This window comes from Mytilus edulis, chromosome 5 (assembly GCF_963676685.1).
Source record: "Mytilus edulis chromosome 5, xbMytEdul2.2, whole genome shotgun sequence".
In the NCBI taxonomy this organism is placed as follows: Eukaryota; Metazoa; Mollusca; class Bivalvia; order Mytilida; family Mytilidae; genus Mytilus; species Mytilus edulis.
Window position 1 is genome coordinate 29,421,707 of NC_092348.1, and position 21,509 is coordinate 29,443,215.

Consider the following 21,509-nt stretch of genomic DNA (forward strand, 5'->3'; position numbering starts at 1 on the left):
TCATAACAATAAAGAAAACTAAAAGCAATTTACCTACGGTGAATAAAGCACTCTTAGACGTATTTCTCCGCACACTTTTTCAGCAAGAACGGCCATTTTTGTCACATGTTCAATTCGCATCTCACATGACCTGTTGTTTGGCCCCGTGATCAACTTTTGCTATATTCCTGGCAAATTCAAACGATCGTCAAAAAGTCACATGGATATGCTAGATCAAGCACTGGAAGCAAGGTCGGTTCAATTATTCGGAATTTCAACTAAAGTGCACGAAAAAGACCAATGATTGCTTGCATGACAATTTTGTAATGCGACACTGAAGTAAAAATTTTGTGTACTTCTGTCTAAATTTTGCATTTAAAATTATATATTAAAGTTAAATTGAAAATAAAGATCGGTAAAGCAATTGACTGATTATTAAGTGCAGTTGTAACTTTTTTTTTAGGGTACACGACAACTCGTACTTTCGGCAAGTCGTACTCAACCAACTCGTACCCTATTTTTGCCAACTCGTAACCATGTTTTATTTGATATTATTTATCAAGTTATGCATAGTTATTGTAACTTTCTTTCGTATATCATTATATAGCAAAATACAAATAAAAAAACAACTTTCATTGTTAATAAAACTCAATCATAATTGTTTTAAATAAGCTTATAAAATGCTAATCGTTATAATCATTAGTATTCCTTAGAATTGATTGTTTGAAATTGTTTGCACGGCAATTTATTTGATATGCACATTAAAATAATTATGAGTACACATATGCTAATCAGTGGTCATTAGTGGATAACATACCTACAAAAATAGAATGGATTTGTTAAAAGTAGAATAAACAGAGAGAAGTAAATGAAAACAAAAAATCGGTATAAGTGCGGCACTATGATCATCAAAGGCCGTTGAGTTATACTTAAACAATCACCATCCTCACCGAAAAGAAAATGCATGGCTTAAACGTTGTAAAAACCAAGCTTAGAGAAAAAATATATAAACTATGGTGAAATGTATGATCATCTTCAATTGCAATCATGGTTCGTCCACGTTGTAATGTATGCAAGACGATATATAAATTGTGTATCTCAATAATATTTTCCACTAATCCTGTTATTTGGTCCATGTTTGGGGCCAATAAGAGTATATATTTCAAAAAGCTGTATTTGTAGGACCCTTATTACTATTATTAATAGCAACAAAGCCTTGTAAAAATGTCTTACAATGTGTGTGTAAATAATAGTGATACTAGTGGTTTTTTTTAATACGCCTCTCGTAATTCTTCTAAATATTGGCTTAATTTTTATTTTAACTTTTATCATAATTGAGGTCAATACGTATATAAATGATAGTAGTATTGTGATGAAATATACATTTTAAAATACGTACATGCAGAAAGATTAGATCAGGTGTGAAGTTGTTTTGATAACGGTTAAATAATTAATGGCACGCTTCGTGTGTGACTAAGGGCCGATTAACTGGTAATCGACATACTTCAGGTGTGAAGCAATCATCAATCAATTAATCACCGGCACGCGAACTGCAATAAATAATTTGTGTATTAAGGTTTGTGTTTAAAGGCTGTGGATTTTCTATAAAAATCTTGATTTATTTGCCACAAAGTCCTTTTTTTTTGAAGATCTCGTCTGATTGCTTATGAGACAACTCTTCACTAGAGACCAAAATGACACAGAAATGAACAACTATAGGTAATCGTACAGCCTTCAGCCATGAGCAAAACCCACCCATACCTCATAGTCAGCTATAATGACCAGTAAAACAATTCAAACGGAAAACGAACTGACTGCCATACTTATTTAAAAAAAAAAAACAAAAACAAAGTGTTAACACATCAACAAACAACGTGTTTATCGCAATATTCAGTAAAAAATCTCTTCAAATATTCTAAGGATCGAGCACACCTTGACACTTGAGGATTTTTTTTCAGATACAAATCCTATCAGTAGATAAATCAGTAGGTGAATAATAAAATATGAAGCATTATAATGTTAAAAATATTTTCTACTAACACGAAAAAACTAAGACATGTTCAACGCAATGTTCAGTAAAAAATATCCTTTTCATATTCTATGGATCTACCTCAGGGTGCACTGGGATACTTCAGGGAGTTAAAATATCCATATCTACTGATATAAACGTAGAAAACTTATATTATAATGCTAAAAAAATATTGGGTACGACTTAGTAGAAGTACGAGTTGGTAGAAGTACGAGTTGCCGAAAGTACGAGTTGGCTGAGTACGAGTTGCCGAAAGTACGAGTTGACATGTATCCTTTTTTTTATTTTTTTTCTTCTTCAACCATCTGAACCGGCTAAATTTTCCCTTACAATATTGTGCATCCTTGTTAACTGACCTTGTATTAATGTAGAATAAAGATTAAAGTGTTTTACCCTATAAACCTGTGAGTCAATTATATTTTAAATCTATAAAAAAAAAAATGAAAATTTTCCAACATTCTGATTCATCATGACATGCATGACATTCATATATTATTTATAAAACACTTACTCTCAAATTGTTATTCCTTTTGTACTATCAATGACTATATTCATTGCTTATGTAATGATTAGTTAATATGAAAAGGTAAGATATCAAATTTTAAGATTATGAATTCAGTTTGTTGTTTCAATACAAAATATAAATTTCATAAAATTTTATTAAAAAAAAAATAAACAGCCTTTCCCATTTTACTCTAGCTATTATTGGACAATTTGGTACTTAGCATACAACTACATGTATGTGGCACTGGTTGGCTAGAACTTTTGTAAATACATTTGTAATACACTCTTAACAACCATTTTGCTAACATGTTATGGTACTAACAAGCGAGTAATATATAACCAATATATTGTTCTCGTCCTGAATATGCATGAAATATTTGCCACTGGACGTTAAGCAACGAACAATCAATCAATCAATATAACCAATATGCTTAATAAAATGTTGAATAAGATAAGATATATTTTATTTCCAATTAAGAGACCACAAGGGGCATACATGTATCAGTCAGGGGACTTTACTTAAATGAGTGATTTTCTAATTCACTGATTCAAGTAGCATTATTTTCATTTAGGTTGGAATTAAGAGTTGTCTTTCTTCAATAATCACCTATTTAAGTAGTACAAAATAATCACTAGAAGTGATTTAATTTTACTGTAGCTTTAAATATAGAATACTAATGATCCAGGGACTAATTATGTTTCTAAACTTATCAGAACCAACATCTGTGTTGTCCAGGATGACCAGGTCATTTCAGGTGATGACCTTGTACTGAATCTAGGATAATGACATAAAAATCACTTGTTTAAGTATCATACCTCAATTTCCTTCCCAAAAATCACTTCTTTAAGTATCATTATTTTAATAACCCCCACTAATTTCAACACCCTCGAACAGTGAAATAATTTTATCGTGAACAGTAGAATTTTATTACATAATCTGAAAGATGAAACCTTGAACTTTACAGGAAAAATACTACCACTGCTGGGAAAAATCTGACAAGAAAGTATCAGTTCATTATGTAAAGCCATTATTACAGCATTTTTTCAACTAAAATAGAATTTGCAGCTAAATGATAGCATTAAAGGCATAAACCTTGCTACTTAAAAGAAGCAAAAAATACATTTTTTTTCAATTTTACTAATGAAAAGATATTATTTAAACCTATGTGTTTGAAATTTTGTTAAAATTACAAAATCAAAATTTGAGACAAAACTTCAAATTTGCTACTCAAATAAGTGATTTAAAAATCACTTACATCAGTAAGTCCCCTGACTGTGTATAGAGAATACAAGTATAAGGAAAAAGAACATTGATTATATGAAAATCTATAAAACGGGCTGCTGTCTGGATTAACCACAAAATCCCCATTTTCTATTAATTTGTAATAGAACATGTACAGTAGACTAATAAATGGACATTATTGTTTAAAGGGAATTTTTGCTCTTCAGAAATCAAAAATTTCTAAATAAAGTCCTACAAAAGGTGTTATACAATGAAAGCAGATGTTAAGAATTATCTAAATATTTTGATATCTTACATACATGTATGTTTGTGTAAGTTGTACCTTGCATTGAATATTGTACACTTTGTGAATTGATATTAAAGTGATTTCCACACTTTTTGGGAGTATAAAAAAATCCAAAACCAATATGTGATTGCCTTGATAGTTTTCAATTTTCCTGATTTTGTCTACATTTTGTTTTTTCAAGATACACAAAAGTCAAAACAGTGCAGTGAGCACAGTATTCTGAACATCCTTATTGATGAAATAAATACTCTGATATTAAGGCCAAAAATAAAATATTGTTTGTTTCCCCTCCCCCAACTGACCCAGTAAAATCGCAGTGACTCGAAAATTTTTATTGGCCATTCTTGTACATATTTTTTGTTGTTGCTATGTTGGTTTTTGGTGATATCTTTCTGATGCTGTAGTAAACGTGCATTGGTTTTTTGGTCATACCTTTCCGATGCTGTAGTCAACAAGCGTTTTAAATCAAGGCATTTTTGCATTGAAGCGTCAATATGATTCGGAATCGAGGAAAACAAACATAATGCCTTGCCACACGATTTGTGTTGTCATGGTTGTGTGCAAGGGTGATATTTGAAAATAAAATCTTAAGCATCTTTCAACCCACTGAGTGCACCTTGATTGGCTTTGTCTTTTACCTCTTTTCCTGTTTAAAGGATAAAATCTTTGAGTAAAAATGGTCTGAATTGTGCTTTGAAATCAATCTACTTAGTAGTACTTTGTCTTCGACTTCGACCAGGTTGGGCACAAGTCAGAAAATGTTGGATACATGATTTCCCTGCTTTCAGGGAACCTCCTTGATTTCTGGTGTAAACAAGACCAGTTAAAATGTGTTTTTATTTTCCATTTTTTGGCATGAAATTTACAAAAGGGCACGTTTTACGTTATAACTTACACAAGTTGAATTTGTAAATACTCAAAAGTATTCTAGGAACAACAAAACATGAATAAGTGAAGCCTTGTTTTTTCTAGAACTCGAAAAAACATACAAATCTTTGTTTAGGAATTAATTGACCAAGCTGCATGATCCATGCATGTTGATTGATTGATTGATTGATTGTTGGTTGCTTAACGTCCAGTGGCAAATATTTCATGCATATTCAGGACGAGAACAAGTTCACAAATAATACAATAGGTAGGTGAATACGATAGAGGCCATCTGGGATGATGGTCGGGGGAATTTGGACTGCCACTGGAAATTGTGGGTATATTGGATAGGGACAGAAATTTTGCCTTGCAACAGGCCACCTACGGACCCCTCAAAGAGTTGTTGCAAGGGTTCTTAACGTGCAAAGAGCGTGGCACTCTCTTTACACGAGGCATCAGATTTAACATCCCCCTTCTGACCGGACGTGACTGCGAACTTGATAAATCCCGCACATCCAAACGGACGCCCCACTTCGGCTAGCGTTTTACTGCCGGTCGGGAGAAGACCAAGTGACCATATTTCTATACCCCAGTCACCCTTGGGGTGTTATCCATGCATGTGTAACTGAACATAACTGAATTATGTTCACTTCTATTGAAAATTTTTATTCATTAAATTTTAATTCCCAAGTCATTAACATATCTTTTTGTCATCTCATAATTGATGATCAAGGTATGAATTGGTGAACACAGGAATTGTTTTGTTGTGAGTTATGCATCAAATTAGACATGTTAGACTTGAAATAAGCTTGATTTTTAACTTATTAAACACTTGCTTTCATTAAACATTGTTATCACATGAAGAATGTGTGCTTTTGTAGATTTCATACCATAAAATGAATAGGAAAAAGGAGGTCCCTGTATACTGTTTTTAACACCAGAAAACTTGGGTGTACACTGAATACAGGGAATATATATCCCACTTTTCTTGACTTATCTTACCTGTTGATTTTTGTAAAAATTCAATATAGAAAAATTATATCAAGAAATAAAATAAAATAATTTGCCTACCTACCTACCCCTACCCTGATAACCTCAGTCGGGGAAGGGAAACAAAGATATTTTTAATGTTGGCCTAATATAAAGTGCAAAATAATCTACATAGATATATAGGAAGATGTGATGTGAGTGCACATTGTTTATAAACCAAACTTGTCCAGAACATTACATTAGTTTTGCATGGTGCATGAATCTAGTACAAACATATGTGTGATGTCATTGTTAACTTGGTCATTGTTCTGTTTTGTTCTGTACAGGTATAGGTATAATTCTCTTTTTTGAATCAGAACCCTCCCACAGAGGATAATACTTTCACTTAACTTATAAATAAAATTAATAAAATCTTGTATTTTGTTGTAGTCATTAAAATCTATTTGGGCTACCAAAATTTGAGTCTAAAAAAAATGTTAGGCCAAATATTTTTTAAACTCTAAAACTTCCATTTAAAATTAGAGTTATCTCCCTTTGTGCGTAATTGTAGTTGCACCATTTACAGTTCATTGAATATTCCTCTTTCCAATTTCCATCCATACATGTATCAAAATTGTGGTATGAGTCTTAATTAGAATCTGTTTTTTTTTTTCAATTAGTCTGTTTTAAATACATGTAGCTGTACATGTATGACTTTCGAATTATACAACGCAAATTAATGTTGATATATATATTAGATTGGAAGAAGCCATGACTTTACATCAGCTGATGAAAAGCTTTGAGCTAGCTATAGTTTCAAGTAATTTCATCCTTCTAAATATTCATGAAATTTTGCCCAACTGAACATTTAGGCAACCAACACTCGGTCAATCAAGTTACATTTTGTATTTCAAGCAATTTAATGATGTTTGATTGTCCCCATATTTGTAAGACCTGAAATTTTCAATATTTGGTGCTTTTGTGTCATAATCTTTATGCAAATTCATGGATTGTTTTTCTCCATATCTTTTGTAATTACACCTTATGTAAGAATCCGGGGTTTTGATTGGTTAATAGCCAGTGTATTTTTCACCAATTTACTGTTATCAAATGAATATCGTTCATTTTTAATGCCGCCGGGGTATTTGCTAAAAGGATATGCCTTTTTTTACCCTCTCTGCCGTGGTATTTGCCAAAAAATACTCTATTCGACTGGACGCTTGTAACGTCACGATCATCAATGCGTTTTAGTACATTAACATTCGGTGTAATTAAACAGATATATCATGTTATTGAGGGGTATTTGCGAAAAATACCAGTCTTGAGAATGAATTTCCCTCGCCTTACGGCTCGTGAAATTTAACATTCTCTCGACTGGTATTTTTCGCAAATACCCCTCCTTAACATGATATATCTGTTCATAATTCCCTTGTGTTCATTGATGATGATGGTTTAACAAGTACTGAGTATTTCATTCCAATGTGCTTCCTATATACAACCACAACAATAAAGAAAAATGCAGCATTGTTCTAATTTTATTTGTTTATTGCAGTGAACAAAAGAATCATGATTCCAACAACTCAGATGATGTCACTTTAACACACCATGACCCAGGTAATTATGTTTATATACATACATGTGTACATGTACACATGCAAAATTACACAAGAAATATGATGATAATACTTTTACTTAACTTATAAATAAAAACAAATATTATCAGCTTGTTGTATTTTGTTTGGGCCATTAACATTCTATTTGGGCTACCAAAATTTGAGTCTAAGAAATACTTGTTACCTTTAACATTTATACATTTAGTGAGGTACAATGTACCTTCAAGAAATATGTTTGTGTTGGTTCATATATGTCCTGTGAATTCAGGGATCATATTATTCAAAAGGACCATGCATGTGAAGTAATAAGTTAAGGTCACTTGAATTTTAACTTGGGAAGGCATCTTGCATCAATAATTTTAAGTCACTGAAAAAGATGAGTTGAGGAAGAATCATAAAGGCTTATCTTTAGCCATCTACACCCTCACCTCTAACTGCAGATGATTATTTATATATACTATATCATTCTCATATATATTATGGTTTTTTAACAGGATTTTTGTGACAAAAATGTCGGTTATTGATTAAGGGATGTATGGTGGGCGGCTGGGTAGTCAGGCGGCCAGGCAGGTGGCAGCCAAATGTTGTCCATGCATTTACTCATGAACCGTTCACCCAAAGCTTTTAAAATTTTAATATGTTGTTACTGACATCAAAATGGAAGTCAAGTTCAATAATGATGATTTTGACTTTTACAGTTCTGGAGTTATGGTTCTTGAAAGATTAAAAAATGGCGTTTCCAGTCCTTTCAGTGCGTTTACTCCTGAACTGTTCAACCAAAGCTTTTAAAATTTTAATATGTTGTTACTGATGACAAAATGGAGGTCAAGTTCAATATTGACGATTTTGACTTTTACCGTTCAGGAGTTATGGTTCTTGAAAAATTGAAAAATGGTGTTTCCAGTTGTGTCCATGTATTTACATACGAACCGTTCAACCAAAGATTTTTAAATTCAAATATGTTGTTTCTGATGACAAAATTGAGGTCAAGTTCAATAATGGCGATTTTCACTTTTTCCTCTTCAGGAGTTATGGTTCTTGAAAGATTAAAAAATTGTGTTACCAGTCATGTTGTTGCATTTACTCATGAACCATTCAGCCAAAGCTTTTCAAATTTTTATATGTTGTTACTGATGACAAAATGGAGGTCAAGTCTGATATTGAAGATTTTCACTTTCACCGTTCATCAGTTATGGTTCTTGTGATATTGAAAAATGCCAGGACACGAATAAATATGAATAAATCCGGTTTGCTGTCACTCTAACAGCCTCTTGTTTTAATAATTAAATTGTTATATGTTTTCAGGAGACCATGAAGAACATGCAACAATAGCAAATGTACAAACAGTTGGAGGACAAGCTCTAGCTCTGGATCCAAATATTCAGTATCAGCTTAGGGCTGATACAGGGCAAGGTAAACGCATAATAAGTAAAAACAGGGATTGTTGATCATGTTGATCATGAGGGATTATAATTCATGAAGGTTGTCAATGATCTTATTCTAGATAATACACTTTTAACATACATCATATTCAATTTAGGACATGTATGTTTATAAAGTGAAATATTCAAGGTAAAACCATTTATCATAAACTTTTAAAAACTATGAACAGGGTTGATTGAAAGAAAGTAAAAAAGATAACAATGTCTATCAATTTTGCACCATTTAGAGTTTTTTTTTCTTCTGAATCTCGTACAAATGATCAAATGATTAAAAAAAGTTAATTTATTAAAATCCCAAAATGACTGATAATATATCTAGAGAAAATAGTTACTGCCTTCCTATATGATTAATTCAAATGCTAAATGTTATCCTTTTATTGTTTTTTTTCTTTTTCTTTGTGTTTTTTATTTTGTTGCTTTATATACCATGTATACATTACCGTGATTACTGGTACATTGTATTTGATGAAGTTTGAAAAATATTTGAAAATATTTTTGGAGACAAAACAATATTACAAACAAGTCACATGACAGTGAATTGGACAGTCATTAACATCCTGAATATCCCACTCAGGGTTTTAGTATTGTAAATCCTGTTTTACACTTCAGTATATAAAGAAATTATGTTTCTGAAAAAGCAGTGCTGAATTTCTTTTTCATGTAAATACTTGAGGAAACGAAATTATGTCATGTTTGTGAAAGATGAAGTCATTCAAGGATATTGTTACGGCCAGAAAATCACCTTTAAATTGTAGCCAACAAAAGACATAAATCAATAATAAAATTTAATAAGATTTATTATGCAAAAGTTCACAAGAAGCATTACACAAATATTACTGTCAACTTAACTGTCAAAATAAGAGTCCAATCTTTTATCTTTTATATAATATCTGTATCAAGAAATCTTCTCAGAATCCAATCTGAATATTACGTTCACTACTAAGGTTACAATCCAGTATGATGTTGTTTGTAGAATAAAAGTTTCAATCCAAACTACTAAGGTCACAATCCAGTATGATGCTGTTTGTAGAATAAAAGTGTCAATCCAAACTACTAAGGTCACAATCCAGTATGATGTTGTTTGTAGAATAAAAGTGTCAATCCAAATGCTGTGAATACTAATGTCTATCGATGTCTTAGTCTGAGAGTTTAACTTTAGTGTCTGTATATATATAGTTGTCACGGAAATTTCTAGAACACTCTAGAAATGGAACGTCCTAGAAAGTTACAACGGAAGTTTCTATTAAAATGTAGAAGTTTAAATAACGCATCTTTTATTAAGATCATTCTGGAATCATTATGTAAGTCAAATGGAAAGTTCCAATCATTCTGTTATTGTTCCAGTGATTTCTAAACTGCACAGTTATAACATTATTCTGTAAACAACTGTCAGGCCACACAACAGAAATTAGGCCAACATAGATAAATATAATAATTACAATATCATAACAATATGATAAAAAAAATTGTATTTTACAGGTCAAGTGACTTACAGAGTAGTACAGGTAGCTGGAGATGGCAATGAGACGACAGCACAAGTTGTTGCAAGTAATGCATTCCCACAGGTAACTCAGGTAAAAATTGGGACAGTACACCTAAAACAAGGAGGTTACCAACATTTCAGAGAACCAAAATTTATCTTTAATTTTAGGGGAAAAGATCTTGTTAATTCAGTAACTATCTGAAGTTTAACTTGCCATGATGTTCTGATTTGAATCACAAATTTTCATTTCATTATAGAAATGAACATGGATTGGAAAACAGTGATGCATGTATTGAAATAAGAAAATGAGGTATCATATGAGTGCCAATGAGACAACTCTCCACCAAAGTTGCAATTTATGAAACACTTATGAACCACACCAACAAACGACAACCACGGAACATTAGGTTCCTGACATTGAAAATACAATTACTTTCAAAGATTATAATATCATGATAAAAATTCTTGTATCTTGTTAAAATCCTGGTAAAGTAGAAGATGGAGACACATTTGACACAAAAAATGATTCCATAATATGATTTACAACTGGGGGAATAAATGTATATTATGTATTAAAAAGTAAATCTTTTTTTCATATACTTGTAGTTACGATGTATCAGCAATTTTCTGTCTTTTTGCCATTGCTTTCATTAAAGACTCCTAAACATGTTTATAATGATGAAATACCATGTTAGTTTTAAGTTCAGTGTTGCTTGTAAAACTTTATCAAAAATTTGTTGATTATATTATGATTTTATTGTAAATATTCAGGTCTAAACTTTTATATTTTATTAGGCAGTCATACAAAGTCCATTTAGTAATGGAGGAAGTCCCACACTTGAAGGACAAGATACAAAGTTTACATATTTCCCTGCTGTCAGCGGGACAGGTGTTGAAGCTTCACAACCTGAGGTCATCTCAACAGCAGGCATGGCTGGACAGGTCACTACTGCAGGTGAGAGATTGTGTTCTTGATGGACTCAATATATATTCATCCGCTAGAGGTTCTTCTTTTACAGAATTTCAATGGGATTTTATACAACCACAAAAAAAAATAAGGGTCGTATATATATTTGTATTTGCGTCATCGTCTTCATTGTTGTTCATTGTTTAGTATAAGTGAATAGAAATCTATGAAATTTAAACACAAGGTTTATAACCACAAAAGAAAGGTTGGTATTGATTTTTGCCCCCCAGAAACCTGTTATGTGTCAAAAATATTTAATAACAATCCAAATTCAAACCGGTATCAAGTGTGAATATTGTGTCCATTTTTGCCCCAACAATTCAGGGATGGAACTCTGCGGTCGTATCAAGCTGTGCTTAGCGAAACACTTTATTATATTGGTTCTCATGTCTTGATAATTTGTTTTGAAACTTTGTATGTATTCATAAATGTATTTTAAATCTTGTGAAATTGTTTTTGAAATTTTCTATGATTGAGCATGTTGAGAGTATTGTAATATGGTGTAATTTATCTTTATAGGAGGATGGGCACAGGATGGTTCTCTTGGCCAAGGTAACAATAAAAAAATATTTGTAGTAAAATGAAAAGTACAATCTAAGAACTACATTTGTTAAAAGAAAAGAACATGTATCTTTATGCTTGCAGCATGAAGCATCCAGGAATAAAAAGGGCTGATAACAAATTTAACATAAAGAGAAAAACATACTATGAACAGGTCTCTATAAAGATGCATCCTAGACCTGCTATAACTAGACTTGTCTGAACATTTTCTACACCTTCGCTTCATCAAAAGTCTGAAAATTATAAATTTAATTTGATTAAGTTCATTTTGTTAAGAGCTGAAATGATGCGTTTGACTTTGATTATTATGAAACTGGGACTTGATTATTAGTTCCTGAACTCAACTGTAGAAAATATCTTTGTGGTATGAAAGTATTCTTATAAAAAGGAGTAAAATTATGTATTAGCATATATTAAAAAAATACTTGCTGATCTATGCATTAAACCATCAGATGTTCCTCAAATCCTGGAAATTGACCTCCAGGACTAAAGTGACAATATTTTCATAAATAGAGAATAATTGGCTGTTGAAGATACATTTAATGTAAACTAGTAATCATGATAATGAAAATGATAAACAAAACCAAAAAGTAAATCATTAAAATGTCAGGACATGCATAACAAAGAAGGATAAAAACTTTTTTGTAAGTTTTTAATTTTATTTCTTAAAAATAAAATGATAACATCTGGGATCTAGCTTTTAATCTTATATACATAATATCAATGATAGGTCAGTTTTATGTGATGATGTCACCACAAGAAGTTCTCCAAGGACAGAGAAATATTGCACCTCGCACAGGATTTGCCACACCTAAAGTTGAAGGGGCAAGGTCAGGGAGAGATGATAGGAGGAGGGCAACTCATAATGAAGGTTTGTTTTGATGGCACTTTTTACATGATGTTTGTCATTCTACAATAAAAATGAAATATATATTCACTTATATAACAGACTTTTCTAGCTAAGCAAGCAGCTTTAGGGGTAATAGTAAAAACGATCGGCTCGGAGCCCAAATAATATGTACTGGTAAGGTAACATGTATATCTTTCTTGGGACCATTACCTTCTGAACTAGTATGTTCAAAATCTTTGCTCTGCATGTCTGTCTAGTAGAAAGCAGAATTCACATCCATATAGCATTAAAAGTTCACTTTCTGAATGTTCCCTTATTTGCCACTGGAATTTAAACATATCCATTTGTTTTCTGAAATTACATGTTTGATAAATAAGCTAATCTGTGTATCAAAAACAAACCAACGGTACAAATGAAAAAATGTAAGAACTTTTCACACTATGATTTTTTAAGGACCATTAAGCCTACATTGACTTATAAGTGCAGAATGTGTGATGTTAAATAATTTTATATGCATGAATTTTTCTATATATTTAAATTTCAGTTGAACGACGTAGGAGAGATAAAATAAATAACTGGATAGTTCAGTTATCAAAAGTAGTACCAGACTGTTCCTCAGACCATACAAAACAAGGGCAGGTAACCAATAAAGTAGGCAAAAAATTATTACAAATATCTTGCACCTATTATAAGTTCATTTTAATTGATCACTACCAATTTTTGTGGTTATAGGAGAAGGTTTTTTTAATATGGGAAAGTCCATACATCATCTGATCCTATGAAGCAGCCTAACCTTCACTCTTTCACCTGATTTCATGATCTTTCTCTTCTCGTTGTAAAATCACAAAAATTGGTTGATGACTAATTGAAATGAATTCACTGTTTGTATTGTTTCCTACACAATCCACTAAATGAATGTTTATACATGTTATAAGGCCAAACAAAAAAATATGTAATATTGGTAACTGCATGATCATGCTGATTAGAATCACAAAAACATTTTGTTTGGCTAATGATGCAACGATAATGCACTTGTTTGTCAGCATGTCACTGTTGTCACTTGAAAAATAGTATGAATAATGGTATTAAGGTGGTACCAAACACCTCCACTAAAATTTATTTGGCTCGTTTAATTTTCATTGAATTTTGAAAAAATATTTACTTTGACCATTGAACATATTGAACAAAAATATAATAATTTCAAAAAACTTGAACCACACACTTTGAAAGAAAATTTCATTGGGTATATACCAGTTTGGAAAACACCTATTTTGATCATTTAGAAGCTAAATAATAGAATGTGGTTAAAATGTTCAGCTGATTTTAGAGAGTTATCTCCCTGTAGTGTTATGTACCACCTCAAGTAACATGACTGATGCCATTCTTAATGGAGTAAGAACTGCTTCAAGATAAGAATAACGAACATGGTATGATTGCCAATGAGACAACTATCTACCTATAAAGTTCAAATGAAGTGGATGTTAGCAATTATAGTTAATTGTACTGGCCTTAACAATGAGAAAACCCATACTTTATAGTCAGCTATTAAAAGCCTAAACATGAAAAATGTGAACAATTCATATGAGAAAATTATCTGCCTAATTAATAACAAAAATAATTACAAAAACACAAATATGAATGACATGAACCAACAACATTCACTGCACTACAGGCTCTTGGAAATGTTTAAGATTTGGTAAACCCTGCACAGACAAATGATATTCACTCCTTAAATGAAATCCATTAACAGTAAAACATAATAAACCAACATATTGGTCCTATATTTCTTTTGCTTGATTTTCTGATTTATTAAAAGAATGCAAGAAGAAACAAAACTGCATTTGTAAATAATTAGAAAGATCAACTGACAACATGATGAACATAAGAAAATAAGAAAAAAAAAGGCATAGATAGATATACATGTATGAAGATGTGGTATGAGTGTCAATAAGCCAACTAATAGTCCACATAAGCAAAATGTACCCCACAAATTTAAAAAAAAAAAATAAATGTCATGAGATGTGTGCTAATAAAACCTTTTGATGAATTTTGTTGTTTGATGCCTTCTTCAAACAGTTGTCACTTTTTGGAGAAAAATATCACTCAGCAGACAGAAAATTTATTTATGGCGTCTTTATAATTTCAGAGTAAAGGAGGAATTTTATCAAAAGCTTGTGATTATATAACTGAATTAAGAACATCAAATGCTAGAATGGCTGAAAATTTAAAAGAATCTGAACGTTTACAAGTAGATCTTGAACTTCTCCGACAACAGTGTGAAGAACTGAAAAGTGAGAATCAAATTTTACGGACACAATTACAGCAGCATGGTATCATACCAGACATTTCTGGAACAGGATCATAGTGCCTAATTATAGCATGTCTCATTTTATCTCATTTGATTGTAAAGAATCAAAAATGGGGGCGTGTCAGAACTTCCTTTCAGTAGACAATGTAACATATGGTGGCCATTCATTATTGATTACCATTAGAAAATAGTTTTCAAACCCTTTAGGAGGTTTTTCACAGTAGTTGCAGAATTCCAGAGCAGAATCAAAGGGATACACTGACATTAGTTCTCTTCTACAATCATATTAGTTGGTGGAACTCAATTGTTCTTTTTCACTGGCTTACATGTTGCATGGCCATTTTAGCAGAATATGCAGTGCTTTGATGGACAAAATTTCATGCAATGTTTGTAGACATTAGCATTCTTGAGAGGAATGATTCTAATTCCTGTCTGTTTCAGAAGAGGAAAAACTGTATGTAGAAAATGGGACATTATAATCTCATGACTAGGTACCACAGTAAAACCTGTTTTAACCAAACCTCCTTGGGACTTAAGATTTTTTGGAGTTTTGGACGATGTTCGGTTTTATCAGGTTCACAACAACATGTTTGGTTTATACAGGTTTTCAGTTTATGCAGGATTCGGTTTAGCCAGGTCTCGCTGTCTAGATATTCATATCAGATGTTTTGAATTATTTATATGTTATTACATTGTACTTATATAACTTATTTCTTGTTTTCTGGTTATTTAATTATTTTTTTGAGAAACAAAATGCAATATTATTTAGTAAAAGTTAAAAAAAAAAATAAAAAAAAAAAACCAACATGTAAAATCATTCTTCACTAATGTAACTTTTCAAATTAATTAAATTCTTAACCATTAGCTTTGAGAGAGAGAGAAACAAATGTTTGTTTATTGTGCTTTTTACAACATAAGTTCTAAAATTACAAAACTTACAAGAACCAGTAGAAGCTTTCTGGGGCCTTGTTCAAACAATGTTTTGTGCATAAAACTTTTCAAAAAGACAGGTTTAAACCATCGAAAAGACATTACACAAACAATTTCAATGGCTTTAATTTGTCTTTTAAAAATTGTATCAACTACTAAAACTTTAAAGTGTCCACTTTTCAAACTTTTCCTTACTAAGCTCTGACATTGCAGGTGACCTTACTTTTTACATTTTACATCCTCTTAAAAATGATTTTATACAATCAAATTATTGACACATATTCAATGGAGGAGAAAATATTTTTATTTTATCAGGAGTACAAATTATCCAAATTAGACATTCAGTACATTGAATAATTTTACAATTAAAGTTTGAAAGAGTCATTAAAATAATTCAAATATTTTAATAAATTTTATTGAACAATACATATTTTATTTCACCAAATATTTTTCTGACTAAATTGAACAACTGATCACTTTTGAGAAAATAAGCAGGTTTTCAACATTTGATATAAAAAAAAAACGAGAATTGCTTACTGTAATCACAATATTCCCAGCACTTATAAAGATAAGAACCCCAAAAATGGAATCAGATTAAGTTTAAGAACTTTTCTACTAATGTATTTTCTTACTGATAAAAGAACATGTCCATGATTTCATAATTTAACTTGTTAAAACATGAAGTTGATACTTGCATGACTTATCATATATCATAATGATAAATGGATAACATATTTAATTTCTTAAATAAAAAACCCGCCTGGTTTGTTTTATTTATGCAATTGGGAATGTATTGTCTATTTTTCCTGATGACACATGTTGCATGAAAATCTATAAATTCCTAATACCGTATGGCAGGTGTATAATTTCGCGATTTTCATTGAAATAGGTATACATGGTATACGAAATATTTTGGCAGTTATTATTTTGGCGGATTCAAAACTTTCATCAATACCTTTGCATGTACTCTTTTAAATTGGCGGAATTTATTTTGGCGATTTTGTTCTATCAGCGAAAATAACCCCCTATACAATATAGGATCAAAACTTGTTGATAACAGATTGGCATTACTTTTTTTTATGTATTTAAGCATACAACAGGAAAACTGAGAATTTACTTTTAATCAAGTTTGGAATTATACATGTAAAATGTAACTTTTTATGTTGTGTTTTGTTTAAATGGCAAAATTACATGTGATCATGTTTGTAAAATATGGCCTTATCTGTAAATGTGTAACATTGTAAATATAAAAGAGTTTTTATGACAAGTGTTATATTGATGTATATTTTATTTGACATTTTTTATTTACATGGATTACAGTAGATAGAAAAGTAGAGCATTGTAAAAAGATTATAATATTATATACTGACTTATGGTTTCATTAGAACACAGCAAAATGTTTTAGGTAGTTGATTCTCACCTGTACCTGACCTTGAAAATGCAAAATTATTTTCGACAATGTATGATCAGAAGTAAAAGACTGAAGTAGACAATGTAACATATGGTAGCCATTTATTATTGATAACCATAAGAAAATAGTTTTCAACCCTTTAGGAAGTTCTTCACTGTAATTCCATATATATAATTGCAGAGCAGAGTTACACTGATACTGATTTGTTAGTAACAAAAGTATGTTTGTTTATTTTGTTGCTTGAATGAAAATTTCAAATTTATTTTGAATTGTAATATTTTTCATGAGGCTCTACATATTTTTATAATGGAAAGAAATAATATGATAAAAGAGCATTTTAAATACATATGCATGTATATCACATATAGATTTTTATTTTCAAAATTTCAAGTGGTCAACAATTAAATGTTTACAATCTAAAGCTGATTTTTTAAATACTTTAATTATTTAAATTTCATTGTCTGAAGAAAGGAAGCATTGTCATAGATATTAAAGGAATTAAATTTTAACAATGCTATACCAGTTTTGATGGTCAAATCTTTGAGATGTCAAATGTCGTATTCAGAAATGAAATCCTAAAATTGTGTAAAACATGATACAGTTCATTGTCACAGTATTTTTAGTTCATCCAAATCTGTTATAGATATAAATGCTAAAAAATGTAAACTATAAATACTATCATATACATTTCATTAAATTAAAGTACGACCAAAACAAAGATCTGTGTATTTCATTTGCATAGTGTTTGCTTGATGTCATACCATTTACCATTTATTTTTTTGTAACAATCATATTCATTGCTATATAAAATGCATTGAATTATCATATTTGTATGTCTCATAAGCATGATAAGTATAAGAATATTACAGGTCTCATTGAACTTGAAGAATTGAAGAGGTTTTGCTAGATTTGATCATTATTATTTATTTGATGTAGAGTTTATAAAAAATAAATGCAAATTCTTGTCATATTCAAACTAATCAATTACAATTTTTTAGTGATTTATTTTTTGTACCAACTGTATGTTTCACCTACATTCTGAAAACCAAATGCCAAATACAATATGAAGTTAATATTTGTATTTATACCATGCCTTACAATCAAAATTAAAAAGAAAAAGGAAAAAACTACAGATTTGACAGCATTCCGTGATTTCACCATTCACAAAGAAAAGTTCTTTCAAGGAAACCTAGATTCTGAATATTCAAAATCAAAATAGATAGTAGCATATATTTGACATTCAATTGCAAATATATATTGATGTATTAATGGTAGTTTGGATATGATGTTGCAGAAAAATCAGCCTAGTTTATCATTATTTGATATTTACTAATTACTTTGTCATTAATAACATTAGTCATATGTCACTGTATTTTGTTATAATCATGTTGTTATCACATTAAAAACTAGAATAAAATTCTAAACAATATTCGTGCTTGTTCCTTTTTAGCTCTGACACCTGGCCCTGCTATTGCCATCACAAGTTGGTCTGGTTAACCGTTATGGAATAACTATTTCACAGATGATATCGGTAATGTTTCTTACGTTGTATCTATAATCCTGTCCCTTTTCATGAAAGTGACATACAGAATGAGTCTATTTACTGGATTTGTAATAACATGAGCAACATGAAGGGTGCCAAATGTGGAGCAAGATCTGCTTACCCTTCTGGAGTTCATGAGATCACCCCCAGTTTTTGGTGGGGTTCGTGTTGCTAAGTTTTTTGTTTAATTGTTGTGCCTTGTATACTCTTATTTGTCTGTTTGTCTTTTTTTTTTAGCCATGGTATTGTCAATTTAATATTGATCTATGAATTTGACTGTCCCTCATGTTTCTTTTGCCCCATTCTAACTTCTAAGTATTTTTTAATTCTCAGTGTCAAGTCAACATAACAAAAAAGTAAAAAAGAGTAAAGCTCAAACAATTGTCTTAAATTTTGAAAATGATAACAGAGAAAGAAATATGTCCAGCATCATTCATATTAAGATGTACTTACTTTGCTTATATAATTACAACCCATAAATAAACAGATGACTCCTATTATAAGATGTTACCATTATATTGCAATCCTGTTTTTCTTACTCTTCTGAAAAACTATATTAGATAAGCAGAAATTGTAAATGCCATTTGTCAAAAAATGATATGTGATACAGTATAAGATTTAATATACTTGAACCCATCAATTGATTCCCTGAGTAGTTATTCCCCTTGAAAGGCCATTTTTGAGACTGCGACTTTTTTCCCAGAAAGCTTGTCATAGGGATTGTGATCTGGCGGTGTTAGCTAACTTCTTAAAAGCTTTATATTTTAGAAGGTGGAAGACCTGGATGCTTCATACTTTGTATATCGATGCCTTATGTTACAAAGTTTCTGTCAGTCACATGTCCAATGTCCTTGACTTTATTTGCATGGTTCAGTGACTACTTAAAAAAAAACTAATTGCAATAGGTGAACTATATTTGGTACATGGAAATATTTTATATTTGGTGCATGGAAACATTTTATGGCCTTTATTTCAGGCGCGCAGGTTTTATTTGACATTTGACCTTGACCTCATTTTCACAGTTCATTACTCCGTATTAATTTTTTGTGTTTTGGACTGTTTTTCTTAAAAGAATTGTTAGCTGTACATGCCTGCCTGGCATGATCCATATGACCTTGACCTCATTTGTATGGTTCATTGGGCAATGTTTAGTTTTCTTGGTTAAGTTAATGTGACAGTTGTTATAAAGCTTTATATTTAGGACTATCAACATTATATCAATGATTTGTAAAGAAGGGGAGACATTTCAGTGTGTGCACACTCTTGTAAAGATGTTTGCCTCTCGTCATTTACACTATTGAAGATGGAAGGAAAAGGATAGGCAGCAAAAAAGGCAGAATAATTTAAAGTTATACATAAACTCAACCATATGTGAAACCATCCTTATAGGAGTTATTGCCCCTTATTGACTATTTTTGAATTATTTCCATGTTATGTGACATTCCAAAACTATGATTTATAGATTAATAGCCAATCCCACACGGTCTTCAAAATGCCTACCGATTCCTTGTCGGGTTCTGGCTAAGATTTGTTCATTTAAAGTTTTTATTAGCTCTTTGATGTTTGTATTGAGGTTTTGGATTTTCATATATTTTGGCTTCGATAATCACTTAAGAGACGTTGTTTTACGTAATGTGCATGTGGTGCAGTAAAATTGGTACCACATGTACCATTATAAACTAATGTATAATGATGGGATTTTGGATTGTTTGTCTCTAATAAATTATAAGGACTGTTTGTTTCTAATAAATTATGTTGAGTCAATGATTTTGGTACGAAATGCATCTGGATTGCTAAGAGAAATTTTCAGTCTGACAATTTTTTGGGCTTTATCCTCATTTCATGCTCTTGTATTTATGTTAGCTTTTAGAAGAAATATGTACCTTGGTAGGGGTAAACTCGATAATTCAACAATGTTTGGTATTTGAATTAGTAGTGAAAACTTAACTAATTCTACTTGATATATAGCATGACCTTATTTCCTTGTCTGAATGGTCAGTTGATGTACTGTATACTGTTTACAGGCGTGTAGCTAGGTAACTAATAAACTGTTGGCACAAATTGCGACAGGGTGCCTAGGGCAGCTCAAGACGCACCCCTGATGGAAAACAGTTTTCAGCATTTTAGATGCAAATTTTCTGTATTTCTTTAGATTCTGTAATGTAAAATCCCTACCCACTTTGAATAATTATGGTCATTACAAGTAGATCTTGGAGTACTCTTAGTTACTAAAAGCTAATTGATTGATTGATTGCTAAACGTCCAGTGGCAAATAGTTCATGCATGTACAGGACAAAAACAAATTTACAAGGTTCGGGTGATATGGGCCGTCCTAAAGCTACCCCCTGGTTTGGGTATATTCAGCTGTACAATTGTATAAACGACCGATCAGCGACATTGAAATATGCATTTGCTTAAAAAAACGTATCTCTGTCAGGAATATGCCATATGGCTTTGGCCTCATTTTCTCGCTCGAGTAGTTTCAGTATTAGGTGTGTTCCTCAGAAGCTGTACATGCCATGTC

General features: G+C 31.2%; 1 protein-coding gene across 2 annotated transcripts; it reads left to right on the top strand.

Annotated features, from left to right (window-relative positions):
- Positions 1–62: 62 nt before the first annotated feature.
- LOC139523398 (upstream stimulatory factor 2-like) lies at positions 63–18,870 on the top strand. 2 transcript variants are annotated; one of them, XM_071317417.1, is made up of 9 exons: positions 63–231; positions 7,430–7,491; positions 8,796–8,903; positions 10,412–10,506; positions 11,211–11,370; positions 11,902–11,934; positions 12,674–12,814; positions 13,338–13,444; positions 14,940–18,870. In XM_071317417.1, exons 1-9 carry the CDS (start codon positions 200–202, stop codon positions 15,156–15,158), a joined length of 957 nt encoding a protein of 318 aa, XP_071173518.1. In that variant the 5' UTR covers positions 63–199; the 3' UTR covers positions 15,159–18,870. The 2 variants fall into 2 exon arrangements, with proteins under 2 accessions (XP_071173518.1, XP_071173519.1); XM_071317418.1 differs by having other exon boundaries at positions 66–231; positions 10,412–10,497.
- The last annotated feature ends 2,639 nt before the right edge of the window (positions 18,871–21,509 follow it).

Excerpts from the sequence above, each read along its gene's own strand:
- LOC139523398 (XM_071317417.1), top strand. The coding sequence starts at position 200 with ATGGATATGCTAGATCAAGCACTGGAAGCAAG. Across the intron at positions 7,492-8,795 it reads TTTAACACACCATGACCCAG|GAGACCATGAAGAACATGCA; the intron begins GTAATTATGTTT and ends ATATGTTTTCAG. Across the intron at positions 8,904-10,411 it reads TAGGGCTGATACAGGGCAAG|GTCAAGTGACTTACAGAGTA; the intron begins GTAAACGCATAA and ends TGTATTTTACAG.